Genomic DNA, 20828 nt, shown 5'->3' on the forward strand with positions numbered 1-20828 from the left:
CATGCACAACTTGTTCATTAAAAGCTTCCAGTAGTGTACCAGCATATATTTGCGAATACAAAATACCTGGTTAATATCCCAGAAAGCTTCAGCTAAATTGTAATTTAACCTAACTATTCCCCAACTTATCAGTTGCCAAAAAATTTCTGTTGACGTTCCATCCACTTGGCCTCAGGACCATTTTAATTTTGATTGCCTAAAATATTCGTCATTACACTGTAGCTTAGATCAAGACACAATACCGTGAATATGTCATGCAAGTTTGGGGTAAAACATAGCATGCTTTACCTATATCAATAGTTCCTAAACTGTCCTGCTACTTTTTTCCTCAGCTAAAGGCTTGTTCACTCTGGAAGGACATAAAAACAAAGCTAAACTCACACTTCACTTTGTCAAGCCACAAAACCGGAGTGCATCTTGTAGACTGGCCACCATGCTTGATCACATACGGCTTTCATAAAAATTGCCAGACATTAAGCTTGCAAGCAAACTTTTTGGAATGTGGTTGCGATGGAGTCACAGGGCTTGCATCAGAAACATCCAGTATTGTACTTACATGTACGGTTCAGAGAAATGTAGTGTGTTCATGAGTTACTGGACAAGTAGAAAGTTTAGCAAAGCACAAGCAATGGGTAATCATTAGGCCACAGCACAGAAACACCTAGGATTGACTTAGCTACAAACCGTAGTTTGATTTTGGCCCATTAGGTAGATGCAAGGCTCTCCGAGCTTGTCATTTCTCATACATGCAGCGATATTAGGAGGTATCATCGCTGAGGAAGGTATAGCCCCGCACCAAGACAAGCGAAGAAGAGAGAAGGAAAGAGAAAAAGTAGAAGATTTAGAAACCCTATGAATCGAAAGAGGAAAGGAGAAACAGATTTATTGAATCTTCATAATTCATAGGATGGTTTATTTTTAGTTCCGACCAAGTTGGCTAGGTGACATCCAAATAAGGCTGTGAAAATTGCGAGTTCTATTGTGACATTAGGCATCTAGAATGTGATTTTTTTTGTTTTTACAGACAAGACTATAATAAATATTTTTTCCCCCCAAAAAAAATTGAAAAAGAAAAACCGGGAAACAGATTAACAGGTTGCCAGAAAAAAAAAATAACATTTACATTCAACGGAAAAAAAAAATGTGTAGATATATACAAGCCCACAGCAGACCACAACATTAAAATTAAATTACAAAAAAAAAACCATTACAAAAAAAAAATACAGCCTCACTATGAAGCATGTTCCATTTAAGATGTATTATGCTGGAACTTCACATTTGTTATAATGGGGAGCATGAAACAGATGACCCCCTGTAATGGTTTAAACCTGCACAGCTTTTAGCAGCAAAACTTTCAAAGTCTCTGCATTATATTATTTTTAAAACAAATAAATTAGTAAAGCAAAAAGTTTGCTGAAAAGTCAATTGGCTTCCCATCTGTCTCAGGAGTGCAACAGCCATGTATCGAGGCAAACCCCCTCGGAACAAGACAGTTTATACAATGGGTACTTAACAATACAGTGCATCTTAAACGAGAAACCATTAAAATAATGGACAATAAAAATATATACATAAAATAGTTGCATACAGCAAAATATTTCTTCAACAATTCATTGGGATACTATTTTTTTTTTTTAGTTTTTGTTTTTCTGACGTTAAGAAAATAATGAGGGTGACGTTGTGAATGATGTCAAGGACCATGCACAATCATCGTTATGCCTCTTACTCTATGTCAATGTACAGAATGACAAAAAAACACTGCAATTGTTTTTAAAATAATATGGGATGCAGTTGGCAACAGTTCTGTTAAAGGGGAAGCATAGTGATTTTTCTATATGATGATGTTTTTTTACTGCCAAGTGAATAAAACATCAGTTTAAAAAGAAAAAGTCTAAATTCGCAATTATTAATATCACAGTCCTTACTACTTTAATGTTTATTTAATATAAATCCTTAAAATTCAATCAGCAGCAGCTAAAATCCCTTCATGATAGGAAAAATTCTGGTAAAAGTGTGTTTTCTTTTTCAAACAAAAAAAAGGCACCATGTCAGTTAACAGTGATCACTGCCAGATGATATTGTCCACTGGCTTGCAGCCAATGGGTTCCGTGCCTGGTCCCTTCACCAGAGATCCTGGTTGTTAATAAAAATACCTATTTTTAGCACCTTACTTAACAGAGACAGACATTGAGATGATCTACTCCTGTTGTATCAATAGACAGCAATATATTCTAATGTATACACTATGGGTAGCATGGTAGATTGTCTTTGGTTAGGGGTAAGGTGGCTAGTATGCACATTACTGTTCCCCTGAGATAAGGCACCAACCTTATCTTGTCTGTAAAATATATAAACATGCAATCTGGTGTAATATACAAATGCATATTTATCTTTAATAATGGGTCTCTTCAGGCATTATTAGTATCCAACCACCATCTCATGCCTTTATCTTTAAATCTCCAAGTGAACACATGGGGTGCAGTATTACTATAACTGAAATCAATCAAATGGTATATAAGGATAGTATTTAATATATCTAGTAATTAACTGTTATAAGATAAAAATGCTTACGATTAGGAAAATGGCTTGCCATTATCACTCGTTTTAAACTTGATGACTTGTCTGAGGTACTTGCTGAAAAATCTTATTGCGAGTGGCTCCTGATCCTTTACTCTACTATGGAGAATAGTGAATGATCCAAAGTACAAGGGAACCACTGTCCGTGATAAATAACGGTTAAGGGCGTCCCATCTATGGCCATAATTTAGATCACGTTTCTCTTTTTCCCATCCACCAAACGAAACCCAAAAGCATTGATCAGAAAAAGAGTTTCTATAATCCACTATCCCATATGATCACTAGCATAATTTAAAATATTTGAGGTGGAGGTCCTGTGGGACTTATGAGGCAAGATGACGTTGAGGCAAATGCGAGGACTCCTCCAACCATAATGTTGATCAGGACATTAGTTACTTCTTGGGCAGGGAAGAAAATGGAGGCATTCCTAAAGATGCCTAAACCTTGCTTACGTTTTATGTCTAAGTATTAGGCAGCAAGCACCTCCTTCACCTTATCAGCATTAAGCACTTAGACAATGCGTTTACCATTTCCTCTTGGCAGCATTTAAACTGGAAGTGAATGGGCTGTTTACTGTTAGACCCCAGTTATATATTATAAACTATGAGAGAGTTCTGAGTATCACAAAGCCTACTCCTCATCTCCATTAATGTATTTATCTTTCTGTTCAAGTGCTTGTAGATGTAAAGTAGTTGAATGGGGGGGTCCAAGAATTGTTCCTGCACAGAAACCCTTTGGTGACTGTCTACCACTGGCCCTAATGCTGTGCTCCGCTAGACAACACCTCCAATAAAACCTATCAACTAATACTAAACTCCAATGAAACATACTGTCTAATAAATTGTACGTCCAAGGGTGTAGGAAGACAAAAATGGTTCTACAGCTCCATTCCCTCAGTCTGCTTTAGTTTTGTTTTCTGGGATGCTTAACAGGTTAAACTGTTCAAAGTTTTCCCTGATTTGTTCATGTTAAAAATGATACTCCCAGGAAGACAGAAAAAGAATGTTGTACTACGTTAGCCAAGAACAGATATTAAATGGTAACTCATTTGGAGTGGTAAAAAAAAGCAAAAAGTATTTTTTTGCAATCTTCTGGAGCACTGAAGGTCTTTGTCAAGCCAGTTTTACAAATTGGGTAAATATTGTTGCTGAAGAGCCACGATACTCCAAAAGCTTGCAATGTTAAAAACAAGTTTTTTTGTTCGCATTTAAAAGACATTTTTTTGGCAGTATTGTTTTTTTTTTGTAAAATATTTTCCATTACCAGTAACGTAGAAAAAGGCAGATGCTTCCCCTTTAAAGCAAATCTGCACTGGTGATATCAAATAGAAAGTTGGTCCAAACCAATAGATCCATAAGGTGCTTTAACACATCATTAATGTGTCACCTCACTCCTACCCATCAGCGCACTTCAAAAGCTCCCAAAAACACTATGCTAATACTAACTAAGCAAGTCTGTATTTGCATAGGATTTCTCTGTAGCTTTGGCAGTATTCTGTCCCACGGTGCTAGCATTTGGTAATTAGCTGCTTGGGACAGGCAATTTCGCCATAGCTGAAAGTTTTTTGGAACGGTTCCAGCAGCACCATGCAGGGGTGAACAAAAAAGTTACCTTATATTTTTTTTCTATTCAACACTACCTGCACTGTATACAGGTTCACTTTCAAATGACTCTATCACTACTTCTGATAGCCCCGTGCACCTCATAGTTCTTTCTGCCAGCCTGTACATCACTATAGGCTACAGTAATGGCCAGCAAAGGCTACCACAGAGAACAGCAGGGACCAAGCACTCAGTACACACCCTGTGGCCATTGCACACAGTGGGCACCAGGAGAGGCACAGATTAACCCTTTCTGTTGCAGGGACGCCCGTTTTAAAACCTCTTTAAAGTAGCAACAGAGTCGCTTAAAGTCAATATTTTTTTTGTATAGACTCTACAAATTTATTTTAACTTGGTCATTAATAGTAAGTGTACTAAAAGTTAGGATTGAAATGAAAATGTTTTCTACTAAGGGTCAATACAAAACAAGGAAAGGATGTAGCAAAGACCTATGAGGCTATTCATAGACATAAGATAGCAAAAAAATGATCTGTAGAAATTGAATTTTTCCGCCATATTGTGTTAGGCAAAGGAGATCATTTTGCATGTCTTTGCTTCCATCTTACTGTGAGATAATCGAACAATTAAAAAAAGTTCTGTGCTTGCAAGAATTATTATAATACGATCTGGCATTGCCATGTATTTTTCGAATGAATGACATTCTCAGTAGAGACACTTGTTATTGTTTAGGGAACAATCTTTTCAAGCAAGATTGGACACATGTCTACTATTTTCATACATTTATGAATAGCCTTAGTCTTGCAGATCTCCCATTAATCAGTACCCATTCATGTATTTGCAGATGGCCCACTTATATAATGGCAAAGTATAGAAAGGTGACAAAAACAAAACAAAAAAATGTTTGGGAGGATAAAAATGGCTTCAGAACGGTTTATAGAAACTTCAAAGACCTTTGGTTGGGACATGCCCTATACATAAACATATAGGAGCTATCAGCAATTAAATAGGAATATTTTACAATATACTGACTTTAGCACAGTATTTGCTAGAACATACTCTCGCATAAAATAGAATTATGTTTAGAATATTCAGTTCCCTGATAACATATATATCTCTCCATTCTCTAAATAAATTTCCTTTTCATTTACGCTTTGACAAATAAAATCTTTTTTTTTTTCTCTTTGCTAGTTAAAAACGATGCTGAAACAAGCAGGAATCAACAATTCACAAACGTTATGTTTGCAGTGCAGGCAAATTAGGAAGAATTCATAAAGTGTGTGATTTCCAGTAAGAATGACATTTTTCTTTTTTGTAAATGGCGGATTCCTTATTTGTTACAAAAGAAGGATCAGAACAGTTTGGCACAGTTCAATACAGTAGAGTTTTAACAAATAGAATTTTTTTTTAAGTTCCTCCTTCACCAAAAAGATGCTACGTTGATTTTTTTTTTTTTTTAAATCCTCATACTGAGCCCCAAAAGTCCACAGAAGCAAGCAGAGGTTGAGGAGAGCGGAAATTCAGTACAAGCGAAGCAATTAATCAGATTTCACAAGAGTTGGTAAGACACTGGTGATTTAAAGAAAAAAAATATAAAGGAGAAAAAAGTATTTCCTGCTCCAGATTCTTGACAGAAAGAGATCATTCATGGAGTGATGGTAGGGAGCAAAGGAAGGTTTTCAGTGTTTGACCCACCATATTCCGGCACAGAACCATCACCACGTTTCAGACTTAGACGCACTCGCCGTCCGCCATTTTTAATCAGTTCAATTGCCCGAGTGTGCTTCATGTTTTTTGTGGACTCTCCGTTGATTTCTAGTATCTCATCGCCAACCTGCAAGAAGCAATTCACAACCTATTATTTCATTTGTTACCAAAAGAAAAAAACGAAAGAAAAAAAAGAAAGTGTTTGGTCACAGTCTCTTTACCACTGTAATAACACTGAAATTGCCATCGCGTCAAGTATAAAAGCAAAACTGCGTCAAAAATAACCTTGGCCTTTATAGATTCCTGTCACTTTTCTCTTTGCCAATGCACAATAATAGACCTCAGACTGATGCATGTGAAGCAAATGTTCCATCGCCTGTTCTTGATTTTTTTTTTTTAAAGTGGCTTAGATAGTATGCCTTACCTTTTTATTTTTTGCAATATTATAAGGGTACTAGAGACAGAATAGATTTAAGCAAATTTGTCACAAACAAATAACTGCTGTCAGGTATACAAAGCAGCAGCCTACAAGCACCATTGTTATGTTCGAATACTGGGCCGTTCCAACGCCTGCTGCTAGTGCCTGCCAAACATTCCTATTATAATGAATACACATGATTCTATTATGCAAATAATTCCCATTGTATAATTTAAGCATTTACATATTCTTACCAAGCAGCACAAAAGCTTTAAAACAAGATCTCAGTGACCTATGTAGCTGGAAGCATTGCGAAGCAATTCATCTCTAAAGCTCACAGTAGCACTGAAGCCATTAAAGTTGTTCTCTCAGCAGCTCAGCTTTCCCTACAGTCCTTCAGCTTACTCTGGGCGATGGAGGTGGAGGGTCACATCTACTGTATGGTGACATACCAGCCCTGTCCCTCCTCTCAACCGGCTGATAACAATATCAGGAGCAGCCCTAATGTATTCTCTGGTGGTAATTGAACATTGTTCCTTCTTGAAATGTCACCTAAAGTGCCCACCCATGTAAAAATATGAAACACCCCCCTGCTATAAGTAAAACGGGTGTGAAGGAAGGCTGTACAGCCATGTGACCAACAAATAAAATCTTATAAAAAGGTACTAAAAGCTGATTTTTGACAAAACGTAATGCAAATGTATCAAACAATGAACCTTTCCTTTATTTATATGTGCTTGTGGTGTTGTAATCTCACACGTTAAAGGACTTCAGTGCTTCTGCTGTGGACTTGTTTTAAAGCTCATTTACAGTTTGTTAAAAACATAAGAATATGGCTGCAGGCTCATTTTAAGAGCCTCATACATTAATGTGAAGCAGTATGCATATACACACCTCTAAAAACAGCAACCTAACCACCATTCGAAACACTAAAAACAAAAGCAATGGTTTTCTTTGTATGTACACACACACACACACACACATACGAAAAACATCTAATAAATACAACAGCTCCAGTGGAGGAAAGATCTCAGTTTTGATCCTTTTGTCTAATAGATGGAGTGCAGTAAATTGAAGTGTTGCTTTTAGCAGTCACATTTGTCTCGAACAGAATCATGAAGAGTGTTATAAAGTAGGTTTGGGGAAAAAAACTGCTTAATTTCATCTAGAATGTGCTATAAAACCTGAACATAAATTGGCAATTATTATCATTGTAATAATTATCAAACCACATAATGTGGTAATTCCTTTAGATTTTTGCCGTCGCGGCTGAAAGAGATATTTAGCTGTATGTGGAGCCGGTTGTTCTAAGTCATCCAATGGCTTCTTACATCTTCTGGGAATTTCTCCTCCTGCTACAACTTGGGTCTCCCTCCTCTTTGTGCTGAATTCTTAAAAATGATCAACTAATATTAAAAACCCTGCAGCTGGTGTGAAACCCCGCCATAGTGAGAGGCATTAAGAACAGGTAATGCCACGTTCCAGCATTTACTAAAATAAATGAAAGGGCAACTTTACCCTCAGCGAAGATGTCCTTTATTAAACCCACCACACCCCAAGTTCAGCCCACCTGGGATAATACTTACCTTCCTCTCTGACCCAGTGGTCTTTCCTCCAATGTGGTCCTGGCCGGCTCCTCTTCATATTGCACAAATGTGCCACAAAGATACTTTAGTACTATGGGTGGCTGGGCACCAGTGGGCTGCATCATCCATTGGCTTACTCTATCTCTTGGAGATTACAAATGGAGCTTCTCCAATAGTAGTTTGAATCTCTGGCTCCTCACACAAGGTTAGGTTAAAAAAGTGTCACTATCTCAGAACTACAGCCCCCAATTATTGGTTCATTCTAAGATATGCTACATCAGATGGCCATTGCCAGAAGCCCAAAAAAATGGTGCATATACCTCCTCCCTGGAGTCCCAGACAATATAAAAATCCAGGAGGTTTTAATATGCCAGCAATTATGCAAAAATAAAAGTGTATTGATTATAGAGAAAAGTAAAGTCTTCATACATACCCTTATCTTCCCACACCTCTCCGCAGGACCGTCTTCTGCTAGACGTAGAACGTAAAGGTCCATGTTATACTCCCGTCCTCCTCGCAGGCTGAACCCGAAACCTTTCGTTCCCTTATCAAGCTCTGCTGTATAAAATTCTGGCTCCTGTTGCTAAAGGAAAACAAATAATAAATACATTGGTTGCCAGTTAAACCCTTCGCTGCAGTTCTAACATTATTTGTGTTCCTGTTGCCCTGCCTCCCTTTTATACATTTTTATTGGTATTTTACATTTGTCTTTAGTCGAAGCCTCCAGCGTAGGAAACATCAGTTGATCCAAACTCATTTCTGAAAATACGTACACTTATTTATATTACCGTATTAGGTCCAATGGGGCACTTCTAATCACCTATCAGTGATTTAGCACAGCTTTTGTCTCATAGGGAGATAACGGAGAGATAAGCTGCCCACACACATCAGATGGCCATAGGACATGCAGGTATGCACTGACTTCTGAAAGCTCTTAAGAACACAAGATCTGCTGAATGTGCATTATTATGACTGTAAAGGACATCTAGAAATCCCTGCCATCAGTTCACACTAAATGGCCAGAAGCTTATGGACACTTGACCATCACACCTATGTTTATGGCCACACATATGTCTATCACCCTCCAAATGACTGAGTTCAGGGGTTTCCAGCCTTGTAATGCTCCAGCATGTGAAGACATTTAAAGAACTATGGGGTCAGTGTTTTTCCCCATAGTTCTCCTTAGGGTAACGGGAGGACACAAACTAGCGTCCTCCCATTACCCTAAGCTCAGTATACCGCGAGCTACAGCTCGCGGTATACTGAGACGCCGCAGCCGGATCGGATCCCGATGTAGATGACGGGATCCGCCCAGCTGCATGAGTGACAGCTGGCTCTGCCTATCTAAAGGCAGAGCCAGCTGTACCCGCCTGCTCCCCCGTCTGTTCCGCCAGTCAGCGCTGGCAGATCGGAGCGGGGAGAGGGGAATCCAGCCCCTCCCCCTGTCACGGCAGAGAGCCGTGACAGGATCGGAAGGTGAGCAAAACAGTCTCATTGTCACAGGTGGGCTAGAACTATGAGGTGAGTGGAAATCACTCATCTCATAGTTCTCCTGTTGCAACAGATTGGGGGACGTTTTTTCAGTTCCAGCAGGACTGTTCCCCTGTGCACAAAGCCACCTCCATAAAGACATGATGATGAGTTTGATGTGGAGGAACTCGAGAGATGCGCACAGATCCTTTGCGAGTATGTAGACACTTAACCTGTGCGTCATTCAGCACCGAAGAGGACCAGCACTGGATTGCAAAGCGATGAGTATGTATGTGGGGTGGCAGCAGATGTGGGAAGGAGAGTACTGCAGCATACATTTTATTTCTTTTTTGTTTTTTACCATAATGGGCAATTGATTTGAAAAATGAATGTGGAATTCGGCTTCTCTTTGGTAACAATTCATGTCTGTGTATCTTGAAACACGATTTATATTTTGGATGATAACCAGATACTGTACAGCTAGAGATTAAAAGCTGAAGTCCAGGCACATATAAAAGACACAAATGAATGGAGCTCTGTATTCATTAATACAAAATTAAATGTTTTTTTTTTAATGCAAGCATAATTTGACTTGGTATTAACCTCTTACAGTCCACAGCAGAGCTAAGACTATCGGAGGGAGCAGAAGCAAAAGAAGCAAGTAAGCTGTGCTGCAGAGCTCATGTGTTCTAAGCAGTCTGTTGATCGGAGGAGAAAGCAGAGTGACAGACAGACGAGCTCATCAGGGCTGTGCTTGGTGGTAGAGCTGTGTAAATCTCAGGGCTGGATACACACATGTACAAATCCTTTGGCAGACAAAACCACTCGCTTACATCTATCTGATCTGTGTATTTATTGGTTTCACTGGAGTTCAGCTTCAACAAATGCAAAGTGTAAAAGAAACAGGTACTTGTTACATTTGACAGTTTTCTAAAACAACGGAGAGGTTATTGTTCCTTATTGCAATAAGTATAATATCTGCCACATCCCGTTTTGTTTGATGCTCATTTAACTGAGTTACGGCCTTTTATCTCCTCGCTTGAAACGCACCATGGATTAGGCGAACGGCTCATCAGCACAATATCTGTCTCCTGACCTGATAAATGTGCTATGAAAAATTCCATAAGCAAGCAGTTTTTTAGGGTAAATATCCGCTACGGCCGATGTGCGGTAAGACGCCTGAAATATATTTTCAGTGCTTTTCTTTGTTGCTGAAGGGGAAGGCTTATCGGAATAGAGTAACACGCATTACAAACTGGAGGAACGTAGATCACCTGTAAACGGCTATGACAATTCTGCTTGTTTGTTTCTATATCCCTGCGCCTTTCTCATCATCTCAGCCATAAATTTTGCGCCTTTCTTATCATCTCAGCCATAAATTTAACAATCACTTCTTTTCTAAGGAGAATTCCAGTTTCATTAAATAAGGATACAAAACATAACTGCCAAGCAAGATATTGTGTAATTTCAAAAGTTAAAAAGTCTTCCTCTCTGGTTCAACCCGAGACCATTATTTTCTAAAATTGTCAGCAAAAATCAAATGTTTCAGCTTTGCAGCCATGACAACAAGAGCAATCCGTTTGTAGACATGATTTCCAAGAATCATTATCCCCCTAAAACAGCCGTAAGCAGTGGCACATTATATAATAAGGGCAGAATGGACGGCTGCCTGGGGCCCCAGACTTAAGGGGGCCCATGGGGAGCTAAGAAAAAGTTCTTCAGTTAGGTGTTCTGCATTGTGAGTCAGTTTCAGCTCTTTCTTTCAGGAGGTGATTAGCAATGGCTGTGTATTACCCTTCATTAAGGTTCCCTTACGATTATCAAATGATCATACATAATACACATGTACCGTTATTGTACCTGGATGCATCATTTCAATATCATCTGCCGGTATGACACTGCATAATGTTCAATTTAAAATTAAAACACGGTGGTCTAAACCTTGCAGAAATGTTTCTCAAACCTATGTCAGAAACTACAAATGTCTATGTGCACCTACCCTTATGCATGATCCCATTAAACTGGTGTGGTCCATGAATTAAAAACTGCCTGGGCCCACGGTACAGAATGTGTAATTATTTAATACAGTCTTCATAATGAACTTATACTTGATGATGTGCTTTCATGAACTGAGCCAACTAAAATCAAGTCCTTGTTCTAAATGTATTTTAATAATTTTTATAGAATGCATAAACTAATACATTTGTGTAACTCTAATAACTGTTATATAAAACTTTATACTTTTCTACTCTAGTTCTGATGAAGGGGGATTTATTCATAACTCCTGAAACGCATTGAAAGTCAGCTTTTGATAGACCTTCTAATGACAAACTGGACTGATACCTACAGTTAGTTGCTCTTGTTTGATTATTCCATACTTGTATAGGGCTGTCACACCATAGCAATCACTCCACCAAGCATGAATTCTAGTGCTTCACCACCCAAATTCTTCCAATCCTAATCACGACTCTAACCTTTGTCAAGCCCACAGACATGAAATTGCTGATGTCCCATGGATCCCGGTTGAGGCTGCCACACTATAGCAATCATTTAATTTATTTTGTTTTAGAACCTCAAGTGCTCCACTACCCAAATTCTTCCATTCCTAACAATGACTCTAACCATTGCCAATCCCACAGGGATAAAACTGCTGCTATTCCAAGGACCTTGGTTGGGGCTGCCACACTATAGCAACCATGTGATCCTTTGAGAACCTCCACAAAGCTTGAAGTCCAGTACTCCACCACCCAAATTCTTCCATTCCTAACAATGACTCTAACCATTGCCAAGCCCACAGACATAAAAATGCTGATATCCTAAAGACCCTGGGGGTTGGGGCTGACACACTATAGCAACCGTTTCATCCTTTGAGAACCTCCACCAATCCAGTACTCCACCACCCAAATTATTCCATTCCTTATCATGACTCTAACCCTTGCCAAACCCAAACCTAAAATTGCTCTTGACCCAAAAAACCTTTGGAAATGACACAATATAGCAATCATTTGATTTTCTCAGAACTTTAACCTTTGCCAAGCCCAAACATAAAACTGCCGATGTCCCAAGGAACCAGTTGGGGCTGCCACACTATAGCAAACATCTAATTTTTTTTCAGAACCTCCACCAAGCTTGAAGTGCGTGAAATGCTCATGTGAAGATAGAAGACCAGTTACTGCTTTCACAGCTGATCGGCTTCAGCACATTCCATATAAATGTGCTTTATCAATGTAGATTCATCCTATAAATCTCACCGTATCTCTCCAAAGTAAACAAAGCGTATCTTTAACATTCCAAACAGGGGGCATTATCACCCCGAGATGTTTCTAATGCTAACAGGTCCATGAAAATATACAATGTTCCCGCAAGCTTGATGCTCTACCAGTTTTCAAATTAACCACCTTATGATAGCTTTTCTTATCCAGCAAGAATATTCTTTCACTGACAATAAACCAAACGTTTACAATCTCCCTTACCTGAGTGGCTGGTGGATTTTTGAACTCAAACTGGGGCTCTTGCTTTGGTTTTGAATTGTTCCTGGAATTAAAAATGTAGAGAGACCCATGAAGAAGCTTAAATCATAAGATGCAGAAATACAAACAACGATCAATTCTAGACTTTCCTTTATTTAAAACCTATTTAATGAAGAATCTTACTTTGTTTCCTGGGATATTGTCTGAGGCGTATGCGTGGTCGTAATCGTGGCAATCTTCTCAGCATTGGTTAGTAATGAAGCATTGGAAGTTTCTATAGAAATAAAATGATCAAGGTCAACATATGACAAGTATTCTGCACATATTACAATAATGGTGATGTGGTTAATTTAGCGTAAGGCTGATTGAAGATTCTGCAGAAGAAAACGTAGTAAACATGTTTAAAGTAAGTTCAATGTTAAAGTGGACCTAGCATTAGATATATTTTTAGGTTAATTGCATGGAGGGTAAGTAATGTGAAAGTGTCACACCTCTGTTTATTACCCATCACAGAGAATACGGTATAATCTAAATTCGAATCTGCGCTTCTGGATAAATAAACCCTCACACAGGTAACAAAGCTGCAACACACCAGACAGCTAGGTCCAGAATTTTAAATTAGTATTATATACGCAGCGCTAATACATTCATCTACATTAATGTGATGCACTATGTTGCACTATTTACACTTTATTTGCACAATTTTTATTAATGAATTTATCACGTTATTGATTTTTATTGATAATTTAACTTAATTATCTGAGGAATTAGGGGTTCTTAGCGCTGCATATATAATACTAATTTAACAGAGAATACAGTACATTGTCCTTTTGGAGAGAGAAGCAGAAGAAGGCAAATCCATCTTTGTTCAGGCATCATCCAGTTTTAGCCACTAGTCCCTGAACTGACATGCTTGCTTAGATATGGCACAGTAATTTAATTCTGAAGCCTGTACATTTTTTGGCTGTGCGTGTCACAAAAGAGGGCACAGATCAGACCCTTGTGACTTGCTACAAGATTACAATCTGATCACTGGGGGAGAGTAGACTGGGGAAACGTTCCACCTGCATGCAGCACACTGATGACATAATCTAAGCCTAGGTAAAGTCAGTTGGCTAAAGCTCAATGGCTGCTTTTAAATGATAAAAGCTACAGCTTTAAAAAAAAAAGACAAAATACAGTTGTTGTATATTGTGACGTGCAAGCAACTTTTTCATACAGGACTTGTGGTCACTTTAAAAGTGCTAAATGGGCAACGATGATGAAAATGCGTTCTCAAATACCTTAATTATGGGCTTGGAAACCTAGGGCAATCTTGCTTTGCATCCCACCCCTTCATAAAGCCACAAATGACTTCCTACTGGTCAGTTGGCGGCAACCATGAATGGTGTGAGGGGCGGGGCCTATGTCTCAATGACAGAAGGTAGTCAAGATTTGCATAACATAAGCACCACAAGTTTTGGGCTTCTGGAGCACTGTATGAGGTATGTGGGCTCTCTACATCTGCCATCAAGTAAGCAACTGGAGGTCATTACTAAATAAAAGCATATTAATATATATTTTTATATGAAAACAAACATCTAAATATTATTCATAAGGCACAATGAGATCATCTAGTCAAATAACTTTTTTAATGTAATGCACTGGAGGCTTAACTGGCTTAGAAGCCTTTAAACTTCTCAAATAATTCATGTTAAATTGCCTTGAAATAAATTTTCAGTCCCTAACTATCTCTTTAAACCCACAAGTGATAGAATGCTGGTCTAAGCAGCCATTTTAATGGACCTCCAAATTTAATCAAGGTATACCACTAGTTGCAAACTAACTTTAATTAGGAAGATCGTTTACTGAATTTACGTCTTTTACATCGCCTTTATACCTTACCTTGTAATTAAATTATACTTGCTGTATACACACTGTTCAAAGAGCAATTTTATGCACTAGCCAGGATTTTAAAGAAGTTCTCCAAGAAAAAGTTAAGAGCTTATAGTGGACCTGCCATGAAAGTATTTGTAAGTGTAACACTTCCTGGTATTTATTACCTCTGACTATAATCACTGTATTCCCCCATGATAATACCATCATTTGCACATCTTTTCAGAATGCTAGCACCAGTGATATAACTATAGCCATAGCAGCCCATGCGGCTGCTATGGGGCCTAGGGGTGGAAGGGGCCCCATTAAGTTGTTGAGGCAAATTAAACATAGAACATGTGAAGATAACACAGTACTGTATCATTTAGGGTTGGAGTGGTTGTAGTCAGGGGCGTCCCCAGGCATGGTGTCACCCGGAGCAGCCGCCAGGTTACACACCGCTGGGACGTCATCACGCATGCGGGTGACATTGTTGTGCACTTGCGCAATGACATGACACGTGCTTACCTGCCAGTGGCCATTTTGGTGTTGGATGCTGGAAAAGAGAGGAGGGGATGTTCATCTGGGGGATAAGGTATACCGCTGGGTATACTCCTCTCATGCAACTGTCGGGCACTCGTCCATGACCGAGTGCCCGACACCAAAATGACTGTCAATCTGGCGTCACCTGCTCTGGTTGTAGTTGATGAAATCAACTCTAATCCACTGTAAAGTCTACAGTGTAGAGATTAATTCAGATGCACAAGAGGAGGTCCTTTGGTATCTTGGCATCATTACTCACAGTTTAGTGAGAGGTCGCCCAGGCCCCCCACATTTTTACTATGGGGCCCCATGATCTGTAGTTACAGCCTTGGCTAGCACCATATTAGCTCAGGCATCATCCAGGTCAGCATCTTCTTTCTAGACTCAGATTCTGGATCAGAGATGACACAAGCATGTAAATCCTGGTGCCTGTGCAGTTCTTGGTTTTGTTCACACAAATGCGTCAAAGATTAGCTCCTGTTGGAGCCTCTCGCTATGGGACTTGCTACCAAGCTTTATCTGAACTAGGTTCTTGGAATGCTTACACGTTTAAGTTAATGCTTTATATTACTTTCCAATCACTTGTATACAATTAGGGATGCACCGATTAATCAGGAAGCCGGCTCCATGCTGCCTCGTCACTTAGTGGCCAATCAGGAAGCCGGGCAGCATGTAATGACTCACCGCCTAGCTTCCTGATTGGGCTTCATGCTCAGTTGTCAAATTGGCCAGCTTCACGGCCAATCAGGAAGCCTGGCAACGAGTCATTACAAGGCTCCATGCTTCCTCGTCACCTGATCCTAATTGGGAAGCCGGGTGGCGAGTCTTAACACGCCTCCTGGCTTCCTTAATGGGACTTCCGGCATCGGTATCAGCGAGTACCGGAAAAAAAATATCGGTGCTCGTACTCGATACCGAAAAACCGGAATTGGTGCATCCTTATATACAATCATCATTTTACAAATTAACCCTTTACATAACGAGCTTTCATAATATAATGTCTGCTTTCTAATAAGAAAGGCTGTTCAGGTTAAACCATCATAAGGGTGTATCTTGGTGATCTGGAGAGGAAGCAGGGTGTCCCCCCTTCTTCAGCTATATGTTGTGTTGTGTATAGTAGCTCATATTACTGCCTATTCACAGCATAGTATTAAAATGACTCAGCAAAGGCAGTGGCAGACACAAGTGCACTGCCTATTAGCTTGTAAAAGTTAAATGAGATATATCCATATACAGTATTTTATATACAGTGGAACCCCTCTGTGCACGAACAATTCGGTTCGCGACCAGGAAGTTCGTCAAAATTTTGCCTCTGTTCGCGAACTCTGCCTCGTGTGACGAACACGACCGTGGCCATCTTCCCTGCTCTGACACATGGTAGTGGCTTTGTGCAGTCGAGATTGCGGTCGCAGACAGGTCCGTGGACACTTACTGTGAAGCTTTTTGTGTGCTTTGTAGCACAGTACTGTACATTACTGTACTCAATTCAGCATGGCTCCCAAGAAAGTGCAGAGCAAGCATGGTGGGAAAAAGAAAGTGCAGAGAGGTGACAAGAACGTGCAGAGTGTTAATGAAGGTGACAAGAATGTGCGGAGCGTTAATGAAGGTCACAATAATGTGCAGAGCAAGAATGGTGCTAAAAATGAAACTTGTGGTAAAAACATTTTTTTCATATGGTTCAGAACGGATTAACCTCATTTAAATTGTACCTTATGGGAAAATGTTATTCTGTTCGCGACCAAAAATCGGTTTGCGACCACGTTCGTAGGAGTCAGAAGGGATTAACCTGATTGACATTGAACCCTATGGGAAAATGTGATTCGGTTCGCGACCAGAACCGTGGAACCAATTAAGTTCGTGAACCGAGGTATCACTGTATACCTGACCAAAAAGAAATGCAGATAAAAGCGTTCAACTTTGTGTACACAATAAAGAATATGTATACAACAATGCTAAACATGCCCTTTAAAAAAAAAATTAACTGAATGTCCCTTTAATAAAAAAGCAGACCAGGGATTAGTAAACATCAGTGTACATTTTCTGAGCGGCCTGACAGCTTGCAAAGACAAATTGCGGGACTCACTGAAGCTTGCCGTACTATGAATTTCATATTTTTCCTACACTAACCACACACATCAGCAATTTAGTTACCGAGTGGCACAAGGAGGCAAAGAGCATTAGACAGATTTTATCATTTGCATGATGAGCCGGGAAAATGCCTGGAGATATTTTATCTGTTAAACAAGATGAGGGTCATTATGCTAAAATTGCAGCTGAGGTATCATGTATAACGCAACACAAAAAGTAGGTAGCGATGGAAAAAGGGAATTATCACCAAGAAAATTACAAGTCCCCCCCCCCCCGCTGTAATATATAATAGCCAGACTATGCGCATTCAAGGAGAGTGCCTACATTAGCCGCGGAAGAGGGTGCACCACTAAAACACAATATTTTATATACATGTCTGCGGATCTGTGTTGTGTCTGGACACGTGTCAGCAGATCTGAAGGAGGTGGAGAAGCTGCTGGGAGGAGTCAAGATTCTCTGCAGCTCAGATAACACACAGCAATATCTTCTCTGTCTTAAAGTGTATTTCCACTTTTGCAGCCAAATTAGGATAACACTTACTTTGCATTTGTCACATGTTCTCATTCACATAGTATAATGTGGATTTATATTCTTTGTGGCTATTCAGGAATATAGGGAAGATTTTCATGCCTGGATATCAGATTTAAAGCGTATTTCCACTTTTGCAGCCAAATTGGGATAGCACTTTCTTTACATTTGTTACATGTTCCCATGCACATAGCATCAGGTCATTTAAAAATTGCAGCTTACCCTTTTCCAATGATGTTTCTGCAAACTCCAGGACTGAAAAATCCTGCTTAGTTTTCATTGTCGGGGGAGTGTTGTTTCAAATATGTAACCCTGTCTGCACTGGGCTCGCAGATCTCATTATCACTTGTAAACTAGATGAGCAGGACAATGTCCTAACAATGGGTTAATTAAAGCCCTGAAGATCCTGTATGTTGATGACGTTTTTAAAAAAAAGTCTGTTCCCTTATCAGCTTCAAGACAACTATTCTAACAACCAGAACAAGAGTGTGCAGGTCTGGCCCTCCAGCTGTTGTGGAACTACAAGTCCCATGAGGCATTGCAAGACTGACAGTTACGGGCATGATTTCCAGAGGCAGAGGCATGTTGGGATTTGTAGTTAAAACACAGCTGGAGAACCAGTGTTGCCCATTCCTGCACTAGAAGCTGCCCGAATCCTATGTATAATCCTGCGTCAAAGAAACAGCTAAAAATTGAAGAAATCTTTTAAAATTATGTTTGTGTGAACGGGAAAACATAACAAACATATAGAGTGGGGTTCTCAAATTTTGCTGCAAAAGTGGAAATACCCTTTAAGGCTCCCGATTGGTGGACTGTACAGCTCAGAATATAAAACAGCCAGCTGTCTCCTACAGCACACACTGGTTTTACTGTCTGCACCATAATATGATAGTATGGTTATATGAAAGCCTTCTTTTTTCAGATACATTTAAATGAGTCTAAGGGCAGGCATTTGTGCGTATTGCATATGCTGAACAATGGTTGTGTTTTACTAATCATGCAGGTCTATGGAGGCACCCAAATGACTGAAAACAGTACACTCCCTGTGCAGCCGTTATCTATTCTTAAAAGTTGCTAAGTAGGGAATCATTGAACATTCTTTAAATTCTATCTAAACCTAAAAACATAAATGAAATATATTACTGTTTACCAGTCCTGAGATGTGGTGGCTGCATTAGCTTGCTTTTTGTTTTTTTAAGATAGTGACACTAAGCTCAGGAATTAAATCTTAAAAATCCATGCAAGTACTTTAACTATTAACATAAATGTATCTTATTTGTGTATCACTCGGCTGCAGATCCTCAAATCATCTCTGAATTGGTGCTGACACTGTCCTTCCTTCTGAAGGATGGCTACTTTTGTTCCCTATGGTCCTTATGTGTGTTGTAAATTTGCCACCGCTCCAAGCTCACTCCTGTGATGGACTACAATCTCAATACAAATTATTAAACTAAACCTGAGATTGTAGTCCATCACAGGAATGAGCTCGGAGCGGTGGCTACTTTACAACACACACAGGGACCATGGGGAACAAAAAAGTATCCCCCCTCCAGAAGGAAGGACAGTGTCAGCACCAATTCAGAGATGATTTGAGGATCTACAGCTGAGTGATACACAAATAAGATACATTGTTGTTAATAGTTAAGGTACTTGGGATTTCACTCCTGAGTTTACTGTCATTTTAATGGCAGCATCACCAGGTGAAAATAAAGGTAAAAAAGCCTAAAAAAAAGAAACCTAATGCAGCCAATTCATCCAATGACTGATAAGCTGCAACAGAGAACATTTTGGTTTAAAATTGCTTTAACACGGGAATGTGGCTTTAATGCCGGGACACTAAAGGTGCCCATACACCTCGCAATTATCGTTGTGATATCCTTTCGTAATGCGAAAAACGAATGAGATCGGGTTTTCGTACTATAATCGGCCAGTTGATGGAAAGTGAACGATGACAATTACTGTACAACTAGCCGAATTTCGTCTATCGGTCAGGCTAGAAAACTTTTTCGTACGTAAAAAAATAACGTAACATGAACACTGCACATGCGCAAACGAAAACCCGTTCTGTCGATCGATGAACTTTGGCCAGTTAGTATTGTTAACGAACGATAATCGAAATCTACATTGGTCTGTGCATGATGGGGTATTCAAGTGGAAATCGGACGGGGTTTGGATGACGTGACGAAAGAAATCGAATGATGATTGTAAGGTGTACAGGTAGCATTAGACTCAGTACTTGACCAAACTCAATCCATCAGACCTCCAACCTGACAAAAAAAAACAGCTCAGGTTGGCAATATTCCACTTGCAATGGCTCATGAGAATCATCACACAAGTATGGCAGAAACACAAAAAAACATCCATTGCCGAGTACAGCAAACTTTCTGCCAGCTATTTTTAAACTAATGCTCGGCTCAACGTGGCTTTCAGCAGTCAAGCATTTCACATAGACGGATCCTTTTCTATAACGGGAAATACAAAGCGAATAAAATTAATAGCTTTTAAAATGGATTAGCAGAGTGGTTTTGAACACCAAAATAATTGCGCTATACAGATCAGCAAATATAATACAATCTGCCCTGGACTTTAGCAGCTGCCGTTATTTTCTATCTTTTGATAGATTATATAACAACAAGCTAATGGATGATTGTACAAGTCTGCAGAAAGCATATAAAATAAAGTTGAAAATGGCGCTCTTCTTTTTTAGAATGTACCGGTCTTTTTGCGCAGTTTTATCAGTACGAGTTGTTGCCATCAAACTGCGGCCTTGTAAAGTCTATTTTTACTACCACTGTTGACAACAATTGCAGGATGGAAACAATAAGAGAACACATTAAAAGCTAGGTTTTCATTGTATGTGTCTCTGTGGCCAATCAGGTCAGTGTGCTTTGATCAGGTACCGTATATATATATATATATATATATACACAGAGCTTGAAAAATCCACTCGCCCGTGACGAGAGGACGGTGGAGCCCGGCGAGCAGCTTCCTGGCCGGCCGTTGTAATTACACGGCCGGCCGGGAGCTT

General features: G+C 39.5%; 1 protein-coding gene across 1 annotated transcript in view; it reads right to left on the reverse strand.

Moving 5' to 3' along the window:
• MAGI1 (membrane associated guanylate kinase, WW and PDZ domain containing 1) overlaps positions 1 to 20828 on the reverse strand; it is a 432678-nt gene that overhangs the window by 2759 nt on the left and 409091 nt on the right. The window contains 4 exon segments of the mRNA XM_018554478.1: positions 5832 to 5970; positions 8281 to 8424; positions 12791 to 12851; positions 12971 to 13061. Of these exon segments, the coding sequence (XP_018409980.1) occupies positions 5832 to 5970; positions 8281 to 8424; positions 12791 to 12851; positions 12971 to 13061 (435 nt within the window).

The sequence above is a fragment of the Nanorana parkeri genome, unplaced genomic scaffold (genome assembly GCF_000935625.1).
Source record: "Nanorana parkeri isolate BGI_ZX_2015 unplaced genomic scaffold, ASM93562v1 scaffold9, whole genome shotgun sequence".
Lineage (NCBI taxonomy): Eukaryota > Metazoa > Chordata > Amphibia > Anura > Dicroglossidae > Nanorana > Nanorana parkeri.